General features: G+C 44.0%; 1 protein-coding gene across 1 annotated transcript in view; it reads left to right on the top strand.

Moving 5' to 3' along the window:
• The first annotated feature begins 394 nt into the window (after positions 1-394).
• Positions 395-13,215, top strand: part of MYO10 (myosin X) — a 150,920-nt gene continuing 138,099 nt past the window's right edge. The window contains exon 1 of the mRNA XM_042869024.1: positions 395-471. Coding sequence (XP_042724958.1) covers positions 397-471 — 75 coding nt within the window. The 5' untranslated portion in view covers positions 395-396. The remainder of the gene's footprint in view (positions 472-13,215) is intronic.

Here is a 13,215-nt window from a genome sequence, read left to right on the forward strand (position 1 = left end):
AAGCCTGCAGGTACACATTCTTTAAAGAGGCTCTAACTTTGTCAGGAACTCCTGCCTGACGCCTGCTTTGCGTTTCAAACCGAGCGATCGAACAGAGCGATCCGTGACTCCGCGCCGGCCCGGGGCTGCGCTCTGGGGGTCGCTGCCCGAGTTGCGGGCGGGGCTCGGCCCCGGCCCCGCCTCTGCCCGTTTCCCTGCCCCGTCGGTTCGGGACGAGGCGGCCCCGGGCGCGGGGCTGGAGCGCGTTGTTGGAGCTGCTGCTTCCTCCTCCTCCTCCAGGCGCGAAGGGGTGGGCGGACAAAGGCTGCGGGCTGCCGCCGGGCTCGGACGCGATGGAGCGGCGCAGCGGCTGAGGCGGCGGAGGGCGGCTCGGTGGCGCCGGGCCGGGCCCGGCACATGGTGCGCGACGGAGTCCCGGCGCTGCGCTCCGCGGGCGGCCCGGGGGGCACCATGGACAACTTCTTGGCGGAGGTGAGCGTGGGGCGGGCGGTGCGCCTCCCGCACGGAGCGGGGCGGCTCGGCGGGACGGGATGTCCTGCGGGGTGCCCTCGGCCGGGGCGCTCCGCTCCCGGGGCTTGGCGCTGAGAGGCCCCGCGACCCCGCTTTGTGAGCCCCGGGGCCGGGGGGCAGCGCAGAGGAGCGCGCGGCGCTACGTGGGAACGTGGGGAGCCGGCGGGCACGGCTGCAAGCTGCGGGCAGCTGTGGCCCCAGGGGTGGGGGAGTTTGAGCAGCAAGTTTTAGTGGGCTCTGACCGAAAATGAAATGCTTTTGGAGAATATAATCCGGTGGCGGGCTGCCTGAGCCACGCCGGAACGGAGGCGGTGGAGAGCGGTGGGAGCGCCCGGGCGGCCCAGCGCCGCCTCCCGGTCCGGCGCCGGGGGATCGTCGTGCCTCGACTCGGTGCCCAACGAGAGGTGGGCAGAGCGCTGCTTCTGCTCGACGCTGGGCGTTGGAGCCCTGAGGTGGCGGAGCTGCAGGAGAGGGCTGGTGTCAAGCTGCCTGTGCTTGAGGGCCGTTTGTTGGGTGCGTGGTATTAAGTAGATGTAAGATCTTCCGATACAAAGCCCAAAGGAGTGGCAGTTCGGTCTTGGAAGTAGCTGGAACTTTGCAGTTACCTCGTGCAACTTTAATGGCTTTAAATTAAAAGAGGGGAGATTTAGGTTAGATTTTAGGCAGAAATTCTTTACTCAGAGGACAGTGAGGTGCTGGCACAGCTGCCCATAAAAGCTGTGGGACCCCATCCATGGGGATGCTCACAACCAGGTTGGACAGTTGTGCCCTGTGACCCAGTGGGTTGCAGCCCTGCCCACGGCACAGGGTTGGGGCTGGCTGGGTTAGAGGTCCCTTCCAACCGAAGCTATTCTGTGATTCTGTAATTCTGTGATCTTCACAATTTCGTTATGCCAAGTGAGGAAACGGAATCAAAGGCACACTGCTGCTTGCTCTTAGCAAACACTGCAAGCAGAAGCTTGGCTCTTCGCTGCCTGAGCTGGCTTTTTTATGTGGTAGTGCTTAACTAACTGCAGCAGCCTGCCTTGTAAGTGTAAGGCATTGGGTACAAGTGTGGCTGCGTCCACATGCGTGCAGTGCTTGTGGATCACTGGCACAGCCTGCAGCCAAGCTGGGACTGCCGGTGGATGGTGTGCAGGTGTTTTAATGACATCCCTCAACGAAGCAATCCTGCTGTCAACATTTTAAATGCATGCTAGGCATCTGCTCACCGGGATAGCGATTAAGCTGCAGAACTCTCCTTTGCCCTCGTGGAGCAGCTGCCTAGTGCTCTCTGCACTTCTATAGTCCCACAAGAAAAATAAAACTAAAGAGAAGCGATCTGTTTACCAGAATGGCAATTAGTCACATAAAAGCAACCTGTACACCTTGCTGTTTGTTAGCTCTTCATTTGTCTGACAACAAAAGTTCTGTCAGGTGCAATAAGAGGGAAGAAATGCCGGATTAACTTTCAAGAAGCCGGAGTTAAGCAATAATGGCTTTTTAACCCGTGGAGGATGCAGCCCTCACCTTTCAAAGCTTGCAAGCCATGAGCAGTGTGCCGGCATTAGCTGAGCCCTGCAGAATTAATCTGGGGAGTCATTCGCTCTGACACAAGGTATGGTAGCATGCCCTACATAAAGATGAAGAAGGGAGCTAATGGCTTTGCCTCCCCTGTGAGCCAAAATTACTTGCCTGCAGCAAAAAGCAAGTAAATTTTGCTGGGCTGTGTTGGTATTTCAGCATATATTTATGTTAATCTGTGGCTGCCGCATGCAAACTTTGATCTTTCTTAAGAACTTTTGCTCCCTTTCAAGGTGTTGATATTACTTTAAAAGATCAGTAAATATAGCACCTTGACTTTAATCTGCATCCAGAGCCCCACCCAGGAGTATAAACATTTTCCTTCCCTCGCATATGGAAATTGCACATGGAGAATATAACGCACAGTGGCAGAAATGCACTGGGCCTGACCCAGCTACCACAGAACAACTGGTGTTGGAGAGGCTAGGCTGAGCTGCTGGCTGCTGGTTGAGTTTGTGCGAGGCTGACATCCTGCAGCTGCTCTTTATGAAAATATTTACTGACTTATCTGAGAGAATTATTGTCCTAATTAAAATAGGTTCTGGTGCTCGCAAGGAAGAGGAAACTGGATGAGAGGAGCAGGTATTGGGGCTGGTCTGCTCTTGCTTGACAGTGACATATGTCTGCTGATACAATTGCCTGTTTGGTGAGAAGCTGCCAAGTGAAAAGGTCTTAAAGAGAATTAACCCGACACTTAGCAGGGAGTGTTGCTTGGTGTTACCAGGGAGCTCTGCTCAGTGCACTGGAGATAGGAGTTGAGTGTGGCTGTTGCACGCAAACAACTAGCAGGTGTTCCAGGGAAAAACCTGCACGTATCTTTTTTTTTTTTTTCCTCTGTATTTTTCCATAGCTAAGTGCTGGTTGTACCTACTTATTGTGTGTTATGATGCTCACTGGAACAAAGTTGGAAGATTGCATAAGACCTTGCTTGAGCATATATATGTGTGAGTTGTAGAGAAAGCATTCCTGTTGGTACTTGCTGCAGTAAATAAGTGGTAAGGCAGCTCCCAGCTCGTGCTGCTCAGCTGACACCATCCACGGCACAGCAACCTTTGCTTATGAATCTTGCTATCCCATTTCTACCCATTGCTAGTTCCTATCTCTGGCTTTTAGTCTTACTGGGTGACAAGTGGTGCTCTATCTCCAGGTGAACCTTGATGTACATCTCCACACCAGTTCTCTAACTCAGCCGGCCAAACAAGCAAAAATGTAAAAGTTAAAAATTGCTCTCAGTAAAGATTATGGCTCAGTAAGTCAGCCTTGGAATGTACCTTCCAAAATGCTTTTATTGCTGGAAGATATAAAATGACTTCATAAAATTGCATTTTAAATTCAGAAGAGAAGTTTTTTGAGAGATTACTTAAAAATATCTTGGGCTGCTGACTGATCTGTGCAAGCTTTTGGTGTTTGAAAGGAGATACATGTTGGAATCTGAACTTTTTCAGTGTATTTAGAGTCTTATTTTCATGTCTGAAGTGTTAAAAATGAGATCCCTAGTGAATGACAATACTGAAAATGTGGATGTGTGCAGTAGAGCCATTTGGATGCATTGCTCAAAACAGCCTGAGCAAACAGATCTTGTATGTTTGATAAACAACCAGGTTGCTGTCTTAAAGTAGAAGTTGGGCTTCTGTCTTCATTGGAAAGTGTATCCCTGCTAATAGGGGATGTGTGGCATGAAGGAAGGAGGAAATGCATCACAAGATGAGAAGCAACACAAGGAAATTTCATACAGAAAAGATGGAAGTTCAAACTGCCTTTTCAGCAGCTGAAGTTCCCACGCCGGGAAAGTGGATGGAGAAGTTGAGCAGGCCCTCTTCTCATGGGGGAGCTGCTTTGCTCTGCGTGTACAGCATGTCCCACTGAGCTGTGGTCACTGGCCTGGTTATGGGGATTGACTCCTTAGGGCTGCCAGCACCAGTGTGCAGACTGCAGGAATTGGTTCGTGTCATTGCTGCTGAGCTTAAAAGACAGGTTTTTTTCCTGTTATTTATCAAAGCTGAAAGAGTGTGGGGGGAGAAAAGTTCTGTCTCCTTCCTTCTGGATCCTAGAAGTACAAGGTTTTAAAAGCATCATCATCATAGAGATCCTGCTGATGTTTCTCTCATGTTGTGCACAGGTTTGTTTTTATTTCTAATGATACTGCTGGATCCTTGAGTTCATAAAATCTTAGAATCACAGAACGGTTTTGGTTGGAAGGGACCTCAAGCCCAGCCAGCCTCGTCTGTGCCGTGGGCAGGGCTGCCACTCATCCGGTCAGGCTGCCCAGGGCCCCATCCAGCCTGGCCTTGAGCATCTCCATGGATGGGGTACCACAGCTTCTATGGGCATCCTAACATCTAACCTAAATCTCTCCTCTTTCAGTTTAAAACTGTTTTTCCTTGTCCTATCATTGTCCTATTACAATTAGATTATGTAAAAAGTTGTTCCCTTTTCTGTTTAAAAGCTCCCTTCAAGTACTGGAAGACCACTGTGAGGCCTCCCTGGAGCCTTCTCCAGGCTGAACAACCCAGCTCCTTCAGTCTCTCTGTGGGATAGATGCTTCGGCACTCTCCCCATCTTTGTGGCCTCCTTTGGACTCAAGACTTTTCAGAGTGGCTTCCTTAAGGTGTGCTTTCCACAGCTGAAAGTGTCTGATAAATACCCTCTTTTGGTGGGGAGGGGTGTTCCCAGCGTATGTCCTGAAGGAGCAAGCGTTAGACCTCCCCCAGTGGGAAGGATATGGGATAGAAATACCTTCTGAGGCTTTGAGCTTAACTTCAGGAGGCTGTCAGGTAGTACCTGCTAGGGCTGAAAGCTCTCACTCTAGATAAGCACCCTGAAGGGAACTTTTCCTGGGTCCGATGGGGAAGAGCCACCATCCTTGATGCGATGATATAAAGCTTAGGTTTCTGAAGGGCTTGAGTGCCATAGCCTCACCAAAGAGTTGTGCTTTTTTTTGGCTGTTATGTTGGCCACTTTTCAGAAGTTTCTGAGGTGTAAGTACTTCTTTTATTTATTTGTTGTTTCTTAAAGTTTAAAGCTGATAATTGTTTAGCCAGCAATTATTTTTATGTTGATTGGAGAACATTCTGTTTTGAGCAGAATTCATCATTTCAAGAGGGCTCAGGGCTACTTTGGGTTAGAAAAAAAAACAAAACAAAACAATTTTTTGGTGGGTTTGTTCCTGTAAGTCAGGAAATCACGTTCAGTGTATTGGTAGCCCGTCATTTCCACTGCTTGCTACATAATTTCACATGTGCCTTTCATAAGATGTATTTGTACAACTGAAGTATAATCATAACTGGGCTGGAGCCTAGCAGCCCCGTTGGCACCATGAACATTGTAAAATGACACAAGAATTCTCTTAAAGCTATAAAGCATAGCTGTTGGAATTAGCAATATAGAGGCTTTATGTTGTGCAGAAATAGCTCAGTTTTTGGTTGTGTTTTTTTTTTTTTTTTTTTTCTTTTATGTTCAGTCTGACCTCAGCTACAGGAGGGCTGTGAAAACCTCACCGCTACGAAAATTATGCTTGCTTCTGTGTACAGTTTTTTACCTTCTGGTGATACCTAATGAAAACAGTTGCATTTTTTTTTTTTTTTTCCAGAATTATTCTTAATATAGTCTGTATTCTCGATAGTATGTCATGTGTGAACAGTTTTGCTCAGATTTTCCTTCTTAAATATATTTTCGCTTAGGATTTCTGTTGTTGTTTTTAAGCAGGGAAAACACTGCAGCTGCAGTTGCTTTGCACCTGGATGCAATTTTCAGGTTTTCATTTTGCTGTGTAGAAGCATGCAGGCTGTGTACTTCTTCAAAAGCTGCCCTTGGTCATAAGGGACCAACTCCATCAGTGTCTACCTCTGGGCCAGTCAGCCTGCTCCCAGTAAGGGCTGCTGGAGGTTTTCTGGGGTCCTCCAGTCTCCAGGCAGCCGCAGAAGGCCAAATATGGCCAAGGCTCTGGTGAAGATCTGGCATGCGTACTCCTGGCTGTGTGTGTATGAAATCCAGGCAAGGTTTGCTTCTCCGAGTGAAATCCTTATGATCACTGGTGTGTGCCATGGGATTGTCTTACCAGTAAATACCAAGGTTATTTTATCATCTGAAAGACCAACATGCTCTTCTTTTGATGCCCAGAGGAAGAGCTTCCTTCAGTGCATGGTTGAAGAGCTATAGCTCGTTGTCTGGGTTTGCTCTGTGTTGTGCTGATGGAGTTTGTGCAGATTCTGTGTGGTTTAAATGCTCCCTTGAGTAACCTGAGAAATCCTGCTTTCTCCCAGTACTTTCTTTGTCCCAGCGTACTGCAAAGGATAGAAGGAAAAAATTGTGGCCTTTCATCAATAATTATACTGTAATCTGATTTAGTTGTACCACTGGGATGATTTTAGCCGAATCTTGGCTTTCAGATTGGTGTGAGTCTCTCATGATTCTATTTTTGAGCTTTTACTCATGGAAAATTGGTAGGTCCTCAATGCTGTGTGCCTATGTGTAGATATGCATTTCTGTGTGTATTGATGTGGTGTCACTTTATCAGGCTGGCCTCTGGTAAGTGAACAGCATGCTTTTATTTTTATTTTTATTTTTATTTTTATTTTTATTTTTATTTTTATTTTTATTTCTTTTAATATCAGAAGTGAATATGGGGTATCAACTGAAAGTACCATCCAGCAACAGAAATGTTTTTAGGTATCTCTTGGATCAGTGCAGGTCCAGTGCAGATGCTGGGTTAGGAAGATAATGGTACTATCTCCTACAGTGCACTCTGGCAGGAACAGGAGTTCCACGCTTTGCATGCACAGTGCAGTAAATACAAGCTGTCTGATTCCATGTATCCTTCTGTAGAGAGCTGGGAAATGTGTCCTCTGGGCAGTTTGATCTCAGAAACCCCTTCAGCCACAAGACTGGTATTTCCCCTGGTGAATCATATCTCCCAGCTGAGGTCTGAGTTAGATGTAGCTTTGGGTAGAGCTCTGGTGAAGTGCAAGCAGTGAAAAGTCACTGGGAATTAAGGCTTATGCTGAGGGGGAAAAAAGAGAATTACCACCCTTAAGTCACTAATTGTGGCTACAAGCTTGGGGATGTGACCTCAGAACCGGCTAGACTGATTATAACTTCAGGCTTGTGTGAGAGGGTCATGACTTATACATTCCTTCTTCTCTTGATCTTCCTGCTGTTTGTTATTGCATGGCATCTTAATTTACTAGTGAGCCTTGAAAAAGAATGGCTAGGTGTTGGGGAAACAGTTCTGGACAAGTTTTCTTTTGGAGTATTTTGGGTTTTCCTTTATTTCTTTCATTTATTTTTTCATTAGTTATGATTTCCTAAGATAGCCTGTGATGGTCTGAAACTTGAGCATTATCCACTGGTAATATTAATTGTAATGCAGCAATGCAACTCTGTTTTGGACAGCCAACCTGCTAAGAAAAGTTAATTGGATTATCCTTTTGGCTGGAAGACTACTAAGTAGCTCAAACACTCTGTACTTTTAAAGATGTGTCCTTTTAAAAATTTGAATGCAGAACAAGAACTGGTATTCGCTGTTTTCCCGGTCAGTCTTACAAAGTAAACTGTATCCATGCTGAAGAAGAAATGACTGCTTTGTCATTGGAACACTGTATGTTGGAAAAGTATCTACAGAAAAAGATGAAATGGTAGAGTGAAGAGATTGGAGAAGCAGTAGGGTGTTGAGACAGAATGTCCTGTCCAGTCCTAGATTGATTTCTGCAAAGTCCGTAATCAGGATGGTACTTCAGGTATAGCTTATGCTGCTTTTTGGTGCCTTATGCTGGATAGAATCATAGAATTGCTCAGGTTGGGAAAAAAACCTTAAAGATCAGGTAGATGTTGCATGTCCTGCAGCTGCTCTATAGGGTGTTACTCCAGGGACTAACCACCTGATGTGGCATACTCTCTGATCAGGTGTTATTTTCCTTTGTGACCAAGTGACAAGTTTTTCAGTCTAACCCATGGAATCCTTTCCATTTGACAGAAAAGTTAGATTTTTTTTATTATTTTTATTTTTATTTTTTTTTGCATTGAAATCTCGAATACGAATGGTGCTGGATGAACTTGCTAATACATGTTTTTCCTTGTTGAACAGCTTACTGGTAATAGACTAATTTTGGTTTGGATTTGAAACCTGGCAGAAATCAGTATGTGGTTTGACTGACGAATATTGTTAACATCTCCATTTTGAGTAAACTCTTCTATGGAGTGGCTTAACACAGTTTCTGTATGAGATCTTGTTATTACTCTTAGCCAGTGGTGCTGTGCTTAGTTATTGTGTGCGAAGAAGAAGCAACCATGTTCAACAACTGGAAAAAAAAAACAAAACAGAGAACACTCCAGCCCTTTTAAGACTTTGAGGGAAACTTGGCAATTTACTCTTCTGGATGGAAGGAAGTATTTAAAATTGAAAGGTGGTGGTCATTTTTATAATTTTGTGAACTTGCAGTGAAAATTTGGATTACGAGCAATACATCTTAGGTTGGATTTCTCATGCATCTCAGGGGCCTTTCCTCCAGTGGCTAAATTGAAATATCTTGGAGTAGAGCTCAAATCTGGGTATCCATATGTCTATTAATCTTTCTGGGATTAGTGACATTGACAAGTGCCAAGTGACAATTAGTGACAAGGAAGCGCCCAGGAGGACGAACTTTGTCGATATCCTGTGCCATTCTGTATCCTGCTGGACTTCAGAATTGAATAAGCTTCCTGTAGCTGTATGTCAATGCATTTTTCTGCAAATAAAGCACATACGTACATATGTGCATATACTTCCTCTGCTTTACTGGGGAATTTTGCCAGGCTTGTAGTGTCAGGCTGTATTTTTGAAAGTATGTAATCCTGATCTTTTGGAGAGCCTTGCTAGAGATTTTTTAGTAAATACTGAGCAAAGGTGAATATTGAAGAGTTCTTTTAAATTCAATTGTTCTGTGAAATTATTTGGGTTTTGGTTCTGTTTTATCCCAAACGGAAGGAAGAAGAAGAGGGGAAAGCTTAGCAGCAGGCCTCAGGAGCTGAGCTGTGTCTTCACAGGTGATCCTGGTAATGGCACGCAAAGGGTAAATCATTGTGTTGGATGGCTCAGGAAGTAAAAGGCTACATGCACTTTGATGTGTTAGTGTTGATTCTTCCTATATGTTCCTGGAAACTGTTAATAATCCTTTATTATAGGTGATAGGACAGTGTGTTAATATAAGGCTCTCTCTGTTTTGTTTTGGAGAATGTCCTTGCAGGGGATGCCGCGTGCCTCAGCAGAAACGCTTGGTTGTTGGCTTTCCCTTGGGGGCATAGAGCATTCCCACCCTAAACAAGTTTACCCAAGGGCTTTTTCTTATGCTTTGTCTGCCTTTATGCTAGGATTGAGTTGAAGCTGTCATTAACTTCAGCTGGAATTACAAAGCTGAGTGTTTTTGAAAGTTGTAATTGATGTGAGTACTGGAAGTCCCTAGGTCTTCTTCCTTCAGAGCCTTGCACACCTTCAGAAGGCTGTAAAGAACTCCATCAGTTCTGCAGCACTTGGAGAAAACATTCTTTTAGCTGTTGATGCAGTGCTGGATTCTGAAAATGGTACTGTTGTCAATATTGCATTTTTTGTGTTGTGCAATATATAGGTAAATGCTCTTTCTTCCTGAACTCAATATCAGAAATTCAGAATTTATCTGGAAGGATTCTCATGCCTTCCCTTTGCCTTCAGAGAAATTGGCCCTTGTCTTGGCACTAGGAGATATGAGAAGTTTATTCCTTGTTTTCAAAACATATTAATGTTTACAGTGTTAAAAGAAACAGGTGATTTAGTCCTATTTTAGTTGCTGCTGTTTAGCGCGTCATCAGAATGTTTACCCAGGTGAAGCTAAATGCATTTGTTGAGAGGTAGGGGATTGTTTTCCTTACAGACTTGTTTATCCTGAGGAAAAGCCAAACTCCTTTGTTCTACAAAGCTGTGCAGTTAGCAGTAGCAGAGGACTACATAAAGAGATCACTTCAGTTTGACCACTTCAGTGGCTCAGAAAAGAACTGTGTATCTTGGTTAGGCTATATTTTTATTTGCTTCAGGAAGAAGCCAAGTTGGCAGGGCTGTGGGGTTCACGCCAGGACAAGAAATAGACGGGGATTCTGTAGGTCAGACTTCTTGTCTTGTTGGTCTTTTTTGGATCTCTTCCCCTTATTAAATATAGATGTGGCTGCGGGAATTCAGTTTATCTCCTTATTACAGCTTTCTGGTGATAAGTACAATGAATAGGTTTGTTTACTCTGTGTAATGATTGAGTCTCGTATATTCCTCAGAAGAAAGTCAGCGTGGCTTTTACAGTGGGGCTTTGAAGGATGGCATTTCCTGTTTCTTTTCAAAGAGTATACCAGAACGAATATCTGATAAAGTGAGCTCTTTGTTGTTTAAGCACTGAAAGTCGCCTTCTGCCATGTGATATTTAGTAATCTATTTTCAGGAATAAACAAATTATTCAGCGCAGCAAATCTATGCTATGAAATATAATCTGTGCAGCAGCCCTCTTTCAACCCTTGCAGTTAGATTTCCAATAGTTTTCACGCCAAATGTGAAAAGTTGGAGCAGATGGCAGATGGGATTTTGACGTAGAGCTGCATAGCATTTGCAGCAAAAGGGCAATTCTCTTGCAGTTTTGAGAGCCTCTCTTCCTAATTTCGGTGTTAATGTGTACCATTTTGCCTGGGTGATTCAGTACCTTAAATGACTCCAGCCTGGGTGCAGTAGTGAACTCCCTGAGTCTTTTATACAAAGCCTGTGAATAAGCATAATTGCAGTGTATTTAAATGCTTGTGTTAAACTTTTACTTTGTAGTCACAGCCTTGTCAGAAGGAAGCCTTCCTACGAAGCAGTTAAGGTGATGCTGTCCATAGCTGGTGGAAGACAGAAAGTGATGCCCAGATCTATGTATTTTTCCCAGGCCTGGAGCACCCAGCACAAGAAAGAGGTGGAACTCTTGGAACAGGTCCAGAAGAGGGCCACTGAGATGATCAGAGAGCTGGAGCACCTCTCCTATGAAGAAGGATTGAGAAAACTGGGCTAGTTTAGCCCAGAAGAAGAGAAGGCTCTGGGGAGACCTCATTGTGGCCTTCCAGTAACACCCATGAAGTGGGCATGTAAACAAAAGGGGGTACAGTTGTTTGCGAGGGTGGATAGTGATAGGACAAGGGGAATGGTTTTAAACTGAGACAGGGAGGTTTAGGTTACATATCAGGAGGAAGTTTTTCACTCAGAGGGTGGTGACACACTGGAACAGGTTGCCCAAGGAGGTTGTGGATGCCCCATCCCTGGAGGCATTCAAGGCCAGGCTGGATGTGGCTCTGGGCAGCCTGGTCTGGTGGTTGGTGACCCTGAACATAGCAGGGGGTTGAAACTGGATGATCATTGTGGTTCTTTTCAACCCAGGACATTCTATGATTCTATTATTCCTTTTGGGCTTGGTCCTTTGTCAACCGCCCGTTTCTTAGAGCTCTTCATGTGGTGTTCAATGAAGAATGTTAGTCAGGGGATCCTTTTTATTCAGATAGTAACTGGAGACTTACTGTGTTCCAGCTGCTTCTAGAACTGACAAATACAAGCTGTAATAATGAATTCCGAATTCTTGAGCTTATGTGCTACCTGTTGAAATTCTTATCTATCAAGCTTGCAAATGCTTGATTTTGAAAAGTGTGCAGTCCCTTTATGTAGTCTGAGTGGCCATAGTGGGTCAAAGTCACTGCAGAGCTGGTTCCAATGGTATAAATTTTTTTTGAGAAGTTGTGCTTCTTAGGATTGTCCTTTAGAATCTTTTTCTTCTATTTGTGGTGTTGAATGATGGCATGCTTTTGGATAGCTTTACAGAGGCTTATTGGAGAAATGTGAGGTTATCCTCAAGAAAGTGCTGCAATGAGACTTATGTCCAAAGTGCTCTAAAAATTGCAACTTTAGCGTGTTAGTACTGCTGTATCAGTGATAACAGTACTGGAGCAAGAAATTACTCCTTTTAGTTTTATTGGCACTGAAAGTTTTACTGTTTTCATGCAATTGTATTTTCCCTTAACTTTGTTCTAGATGCTGTAACAGAGTTACTTGTAAGCAGTGAGTTTAATCCTTGCTTACTCTCTTCAGAAGAGCAGTTGTTGGTGGTGTTTTTTTTTTTTGTTTTGTTTGATTTTCAATCAAATTTTTGCAGGTGTTAGAAGAGGGAGAAATTTTGAGAGTTCTTTGCAGCATGGTGAGTGTTTTGCCAGAGGCCTTTGATCACTGGGAACCTTCTTGTTTGCATCTTCACCTATGGAAAGGTCTCATGATATCTGAAAGCTAGGATGGTCCTTTTGTGTGCTTTAAAAAAGTCTACATTAATAAGGTCAAAGCTGTGGCTTTATAAATGGTCTCTTCTTTTATGGATGTGTGTATTTATTTGGCTTGTTGATTTTATTGAAATCCAGCTGCAATGCTTTGTGCTGTTGGTTCTTTTCTTGTACCAGTGTAGAGGAGAGGTATGCAGAAAAATAGAACCTTTTACTCATTGCCCGAACAGATCTAAAATATGATGTTTATGCTCCTGTTCCTTGCTAATGCTGATGTTAGTCAACTAACATGTTTGTATTTTGCATGTACTTCCTTTCATCTATTATGTTTATGTTAATGATTTGACACAGTTGCGGAAATGACAGTATAACTTGGAGAAACTATGTAACAATGACTTATGTCAGGATTGTTTAAAAACAAAAAAGCAATTGCTTTGCTTAAGTGCTCCTTTTTTCTGACTTTTTGTAGTTGGAATTGACTGAAACAATTAAGAAGCCTTACTTTTATTTGTTTTGTTTATTTTTCGAAGCCCTGGAAGTTTGCTGACATCTCGAAAAGCGTACTGAGCAAAAATAACGGAAGAACCTTAGTAACTGACAGCTTAGTTTCCCTACTGAAAAGGTGACTCATTGGGAAGGAAAAAATAAGTTCAGAAGTGGTAACCATTAGTATCTGTAAATAAGTAAAGACAAGTTACTTGTTAGGCTTTCAAATGGATAAGAGAGAGGTTGTTCTATTTTTTCATCTGCAGCATGTAGTGAAAACTGAGGTACGCTATGTCACGCCATTTTTCTAGATAGCTTTAAAAATAGCTTCTCTTTTTTTCTGCACAAAGAAAACTGGTCCTCTTCAACAATACCTGC

The sequence above is a fragment of the Lagopus leucura genome, unplaced genomic scaffold, assembly GCF_019238085.1.
Source record: "Lagopus leucura isolate 7727_CA_CO unplaced genomic scaffold, USGS_WTPT01 Super-Scaffold_100002, whole genome shotgun sequence".
Lineage (NCBI taxonomy): Eukaryota > Metazoa > Chordata > Aves > Galliformes > Phasianidae > Lagopus > Lagopus leucura.